This window comes from Ornithodoros turicata, chromosome 8, assembly GCF_037126465.1.
Source record: "Ornithodoros turicata isolate Travis chromosome 8, ASM3712646v1, whole genome shotgun sequence".
NCBI classification, from domain to species: Eukaryota; Metazoa; Arthropoda; class Arachnida; order Ixodida; family Argasidae; genus Ornithodoros; species Ornithodoros turicata.
Genome location: NC_088208.1, coordinates 10,919,370 through 10,926,223, shown reverse-complemented (window position 1 = coordinate 10,926,223; position 6,854 = coordinate 10,919,370). Strand labels below are relative to the sequence as shown.

General features: G+C 46.3%; 1 protein-coding gene across 1 annotated transcript; it reads right to left on the bottom strand.

Annotated features, from left to right (window-relative positions):
- Nucleotides 1-1,152: 1,152 nt before the first annotated feature.
- On the bottom strand, nt 1,153-6,455 carry LOC135365935 (atlastin-3-like). Its single transcript, XM_064598594.1, has 3 exons — nt 6,394-6,455; nt 1,721-1,927; nt 1,153-1,548 (listed from the first exon to the last, which is right to left on the bottom strand). The coding sequence occupies exons 2-3, from the start codon at nt 1,921-1,923 to the stop codon at nt 1,179-1,181; spliced, it is 573 nt and encodes a 190-aa protein (XP_064454664.1). The 5' UTR covers nt 1,924-1,927; nt 6,394-6,455; the 3' UTR covers nt 1,153-1,178.
- Between the last annotated feature and the right edge of the window lie 399 nt (nt 6,456-6,854).

Here is a 6,854-nt window from a genome sequence, read left to right as displayed (position 1 = left end):
GCGAAACAACCGTTTTATCAGAAAGAAGGCAAAACAAATTAAAGGGGGGACACTTCCTCCCCTAGGCGCACATTTCGCGCGCCCGCCCTTTTTTGAGGACATCAAAGACGCGGGGCTAAAGCGTAACTGATATTAATTTGACTAATTAGACTTTTAATTTGACTATTTCTGTTGCAGGACTGAGCATCGTCTTTGTTGGGTCTGCGATGATCCGTCGAGGACCTCATATTCAAGTAAAAAAAGCGAGGTTCGCTCAGCAATTTTCAGTGTTAAATTGACAAAAATTATTTTACCGCAATTAAAAATTGTCCAAGGCCTTCTTCAATGCTAAAAAAGCTGCGAGAAGGTAATTTCCGAAAGTCCCACAATCCTCCGGCGAGTACGAGGCCAGTTAGAATTTATCACTTCAAGCGCAACAACCTGTATAGGGCTACACGTATACTAAAAGTCCACGCTTACTCAATGTAAGCAGAACATTGTGTTGTCCACATATGCAGCTCCGACGATTCCTGAACGAAATTCAATCCTTGTAGACTGTTCAAAGGGATTGACCATGGCGGTGCAAAGTTATAGTGCGAGACATACGAATCCCACGTTCAAAACAGTCAAGATGGTGGTGGTGTGTGAGAAGTGCTGTTAGGATGTTGCTTTCCAGACGCCAGCGTGTCGCTTCGGCACAGGCGTCTGTCTGTTGTAATTTACCCTTTTTCTTGGGCGATTGGCGATTCGCACGAAGAGAAATGCATCCAACATTCGACAAGGAACGAACTATTTTACAATGAAAACTGCGATCAATGCAGAAGCGATGAACGACGATGGCGACCTCTCCCCACATCTCATTGAAGTGCTTCGTAGGCTGAACGTGAAACCAAGTCTCTCACAATGAGTTGGCGCAAGGAGAACGCCATGTGGATTTTTTAAAGCTTTTTTTCAACCTTTGAGCGGCTGAAAAAACACAAGAACGTTTTCATTGGGATTTCTCAGTTTTTTTCCCTGTGTTTACACCCCTTGTCACAAAGCCTTGACGTCTTCTCAATTTTCCTAGGGGACAGCATGGGATCACGTAGCATGAAATAACGAAGGAACAATTGGCCCGCGGAGTACTCTGGGAGTGATTAAAAGTCATTTTTCGGAATTTTCCAGCATATTACCAAAAGTGCGCATTGAATTTGGCGATTTTACTTTTGCGTGCTCCCTCCCAGGCTATTCGACCTCACCTGTAGAAATTGAAGGTCGTTCTCTTGTACCATCTGGGAGATGTTGTACACCTGGATAGAACTAGTCAGGGTACTGAGAGCAAAAATTGTAGTGTTCTCCTGCATTGTTACACCACGGTCAAAGACGCCCTCTGTGTCCATGAAGATGACAGCCACCTGCTCTCCCTCAGATGTTGTAACCGTGAACACTTTGTCCCACATGAGGATACCCGATGTGTCCCCTCTCATTCCACTGCGCCATGAAAATCCCTTCAATTGTGCATCAGGATCTTCCAGCCAGTCTGCAAACTTGCTTGAACATTGTGCATGTCCTTGACGATGTTGCATATATCTGCACGAAATCGAGAAAGTTGCAATGACTGGCGAGTGGCGACAGCCAGTGAAAGACCGCGGAGAGCTGTTTGGTTCACGAAAGTCATTCAAGGATGGAGTGACCTCCCTGGATAACGTGTAATTTTTCAAAAAAGAGCTACTTCTAAAAAAGAGCTTTGAAGGATCCAGACCTGAGGAAAAGGTTGAGCATAAAGGACTTTCCTTTCCGCATGGCTCCCACCACGGAAATTACTGCAACAGGCTTGTCCCTTACACCATCTTGTAGCAAAATACGTCGTAATGCGCTCTCGTCCAGTTCAAAAGTGTTGTTTTCTTTATCGTGAATCACAATCTGCTGAGGCCCGTTCTTCGGGATCATGGCAGCACTCATCATAGACCTGTCGAAATGAAAGTGTCTGTGAACGAAACGAATAACATGTGCCGATCTGACACTCTGTAAACTGTAGGATGCATTTGGCCATTTAGGTTGCACCGTCAACACTACCACTGTCGAAGTAGACGCACAATCGTAGACGCTTTTCATCATGAAAGATACTGCTTTATAAGACCTCTCTCAAAATAGCAGATCTGCATCACATGGTTTCCGTTTTAGCGCTCCATTATGTCTTGTGTGTAAAATTTTCGATGTTTACTTTTTTATGAAAATATGGTTCAGTAAAGTGTGGCAGCGCTTGTACAGTGTATTTGACATGCGACAAAATGTGACCATTTCTTCGGGTTGACTGCGTGCTGCGGTCGTGCTTGCGAGCTCCAGCGTGCCAACAAAACTGGGAGCCTGGGCATCCTCAACTCAAGGTAATATTTCTTTGCCATGCGAAATATCAAACTTACACGGATAAACATATTCCTTAGCGAATTCATTGTCCCGCATTAATCTGTACGTGCTATATGGCCCTTAATGCCAATCTATTTCAAATGGTGTTCATAAGCAATCGTGATCTTGAATCCAGAATGCCACACTGGACTACTACTGTGCAGTGCCAAAAGAAATCAATGCCTTGATAAAGTGTATCGATGAAATCTCCACCGCAACATTTCTGCCTCAGAGACTTTCTTGCATTGACGTTGGCCAAGATTTTTCTAGGTGATATTCTCACGCCATGCTGATAACGACAACAACACTCCCAAGCAGCACAATGTACTGAAAGTCGAGTGCAATAGGAGTGGACGGTATGTGTCTTATCAATGTTCCTTAGTTTCACGAGTCTGCTCAAGGTCTTCCACCTACCCGTCCACCCCTATTGCACTCGACTTTCAGTACATTGTGCTGCTTGGGCTATGAACCTATCTCGCCGTGACGTTTGCCTGCAGGAAGTATAATCTGGTATGTTGGTGTGCGTCTCTTTTTTGTTGTTGTTGTTGTTGTTTTAAAAAGATTTCGAGTGTTAATAATAACAAGCTTCCGTAGCAGGAAGGCCAAAGGGATCTTGTTGATACATTACTATTGTTCACAGCTCTCTTAAAGACAGAAGTGCGAGTCGTACTACGTGTGCCATACTGGTATGGTGAGATGGAATGCCTAATGGTAATAACGGTAATGGTACCATGATGTTACACGTAAGCTTTGTCCGTGTATGGAGGCAGCATGTTGCACGGCCTCCGGGGTAGGACTGTTCATAATTTTGACCACCTGCCGTTGTTTTGACGTACACGGGAAATCTACCTTCCTCACATGTTTACCTCCCTCACATTGTTACAGTCCTAGGCCGGGATGGAACCCGCGCTAGAATAACTAGTGAGTTTATCAATCAAAGTTTATCGGCCTATCCAATGCATGGGAGCGATTGGTCACAGCTGTGCCACCCGGCCACGTGCGATTGTTTATTGTCTAATGCTGTGCACCCTCACCACATCTCCATCCTTCATCCTGCTGTATCCTCCATCTCCGTCCATCCTTTCTTTGTGTTTTGTATTCTTTCTTTCTTTTTGTTTTTGCTATACTCATGACGACGCCCGCTACTGTGTAGCCAACAACCGCGAGCCTAGCCTACCATTACCCCCCCCCCCCCCAATATTTTTTACATGGATGTGTTGACGCTCGCTGCGCGCCTTGCGAAATAATTTTTGTGCGGATCCGAGGTACTCTTCTGCTCCGAGTCACATGTCCTTGCCGTGAAATACAGAGGTTCGCACCGCGCCGGCTAAGAAGCAGAACAGTTACGGTGGTGCCGATGGGTGGGGATGGCTTATCAGCTCTTGCTCAGTACAAGGTCCCTGCTTGCTGCATAAGGTTCTCTCTCCCTTTCTTGCAACCAATAATTTGTTGCTTTATGTCGCCAGACAACAGTAATCATAAAAGACGCAACAGGCTTCTTTCACGTGCGTCCAGTGCTCACTCAAGCAGCACAATGTACTGAAAGTTGAGTGCCCCCCCCCCCCCCCCCGTCGCTATGCCACTGACAACCATATAGTATGGTGCAGAGCAGTTCGTTGCGGATACAGAAAACTTTCCTTAAAATGAGAAAAGGTAGTGGGCGCACGGCAAGTATCATGATGCCTGTTAGCAGGAGGCGGGGGGGGGGGGGGGGTTACGTTTAATGCAAAGAAAAAAAAGGGAAGGGAGAGATTATACCATGATATTTTTTCGATATATTCCCATAAGCTAACAAACAAACAAAAGAAGATAAAGGGTGCAGAGACACAGACCATTAGGAAAAATACAGAAAAAAAAACAGCTAATTCTCCAATCAGACGTATCAGACAGTGCCCAAAAGTTTAGATTCCCGAAGCAATCGTGTCAGCGCAGACGTGACTTCAGCTTTCTGAGTAGGTTCAAGCAGAACCGCGAGGGAAGGCTTTCGGTAGCCTAGATGAGACAGACGGCGCCGGAGCCTCGAGTGGTGATCTGATACCTGATAACACCGAGGGACGATGTGGTTCTGGATGTGATAAAGATTAGTGATCTTGAGACTCTGGGCGTAACCCTGGGTCCTGTATCCAAACAGGACGGTATACAATGTCTGAGTATGGACTCGTTTGGCTGCCCAGAGGGCGCCCACACTGTCATCAGTGCGACCTGTGGTAGCAAGGATAAGTTATTTCAAGCATTAATGTATTTATTCCGCAGTTTCCTGGAGCTAGTTGATCAGGCATTGTACTCGTTCACTGATCTAGGTCGAACACGTGACAAAATCCACGAAATGTCGTGTGAAGTCGCCAACGTAGTCATCAACACTTGAGGAATATGCTCGAAAAGGTTTCCTCCGCCCGCCACCAGGGAAGAAGGACCAGTGTGGCCGTGACAAACTCTAGCCGAACGCCCCTATAGTATAAAAGATGGTGGCTATTTCCGAGCGATCTGCATAGCTGTCTGGAGGCATATGCACGGGACGGGAGGAGCGTCCTGGACCGACTTCATCGGGAAGCGTGCTGGCATTTGTCATAAACTAAGCCAGCACACCAGAGCCTCAGAGAGCACAGCCTGCGCCTGGATTCGAACCCGGTCGCTTCCCAATCTCGGCATGGTACGCCGGTACGGTACGGTACATCATGGTATGGCACAACGGTTTCTAGCCCAGCCGATTCACTACGATTTATACTAGCTGTAGTTTTGTGTATTGGTGCTCGTAGTGTTCAATAGAAAATTGTGGTATCGCGGAAAGCCGGGAAAGGGGAGACAAAAGTAGCATAGTGTATAAACCCTGTTCTGAAATCGTAAGCAAAAGCGTTTGCTTGTAGGACGAAGGTTTTAATATACTGACAGGGTGCTCCTACCTGATGCGACTCTCTGTCTGAGCAAGATATCACCTTCCGCAACTTCTCAGAAGATGTTCTAGCACATGCATAGTACATGGCGTCTTTTGCTTGGCAAACAACTCCATTACGTGTTATGATGTACATAACGAGATGTTCATCAGCGTCGTCAATATTTCCCGCCCAAAACTTTATCCATAGTGCACCAGTGCATAACTGCGCCACGCGTCAAACGCAATAATGTTCTGTTGTACAGAAATGGGGTGTTAAAAGCGCTCCAGCCACCCACCTTCTCCCAAAACTGAAGATGAGCCGAATGACCTTGACGCGACCTTGAGGTTGGAACGCACTGAACAGCACCTTTTGAAGTCTTTACCACAACATTCCAAAACGCCAAACTCTTCTGTCTGTCGTAATCATGTCTCCCAACAGTGACGCATCAGCACGCCCACATTTTTTTTTTTTTTCCTTTCTCATCCCACCTGCCTCAGGCGCTCCTAAGTCACGTGGGGCCAAGTGGCCCTGAGGGCACGCGAAGCGGCAGCGAGCCGAGCCCTTGGTAGCCACCTATCGGCAGGGGCGTCGTCCCCACCCAGTTTCAGTTGCCGTTCAGCACACCATTCCGTGCAGCTCGCCACAATACTGGTTCTGGAATTCTACGTATATTGCCGTTTTGTTAGCAAAGGTGCACAAATATTTTCTTTCGTTCTCTTATGTGCTACCCACAGGCTTCAGCTATGGGGGAAAATGTGAAGTAAATAGTACTTGTGCAGGACAGGTGACAGTATACTTTCTATGTAGCACCCATCTTTTCGTTGTTGGTAACGTGAGGCCATAACACAAGCAGCCCTCCCTCTGGCTGACATTTACGTTTAGTTACGCGTTCGAAGCTGAAGGTTTTGAAGGAAAAAAACCTTCCATAAAACGCGAGTGCACTAATGTGTGTTTGTGTGTGTGTGGGGGGGGTATTGGCCGGATAGGCTCGCCGTTGTTGGCCACACAGAAGTGGGCGGACGGAAAATAGAGGAGGTTGAATGATGGGTATAGGGATGGCGGAGTGCAGTAATGTTGAATGTGATATGCAACTGCACAATCCAATCATATAGTATATAAACGGAAAACAAATAACTCAAGCCAGAAGTAAACTCACCGAGCGGAGTCGTCGCAGTGTCCTACGCAGAGGCAGCTCTCACACTTCGCATAGAAGTGGAAGCATCGATGCACCTGGCAAATGATATGTACTCCTTCCAACATAGTATACGATAAGCGTTCGTCCAATGACCGTTGTGTATTCCCTACGGTGCGTTTGGCGGTAGGCCAAACGCACCATCGATTCTCCTCACTAGACTATTGTGTTTTGAGGTATGACACGTATGTTCGAATATGCATGCGCGAAAACATAAATGAGCCGTTGTTCTAAAATGTACGACGTATACATGTACACAAGTAGTTCAAACTGTTTTGCATCTAGTGTGTACGAAGAAAAGTAACTGTAGCGAGGCAAATATCACAGAGCGCCTATTTTACGATGTCTATTAATGAAATACAAATAGGGGCCTATTTGGGTACGATACTGAAAATACTGATAAAATAGCATAGATGCAGGCGAGT

Excerpts from the sequence above, each read along its gene's own strand:
- LOC135365935 (XM_064598594.1), bottom strand. The coding sequence starts at position 1,923 with ATGATGAGTGCTGCCATGATCCCGAAGAACGGGCCTCAGCAGATTGTG. Across the intron at positions 1,549-1,720 it reads ATGCTCAACCTTTTCCTCAG|ATATATGCAACATCGTCAAG; the intron begins GTCTGGATCCTT and ends GATTTCGTGCAG.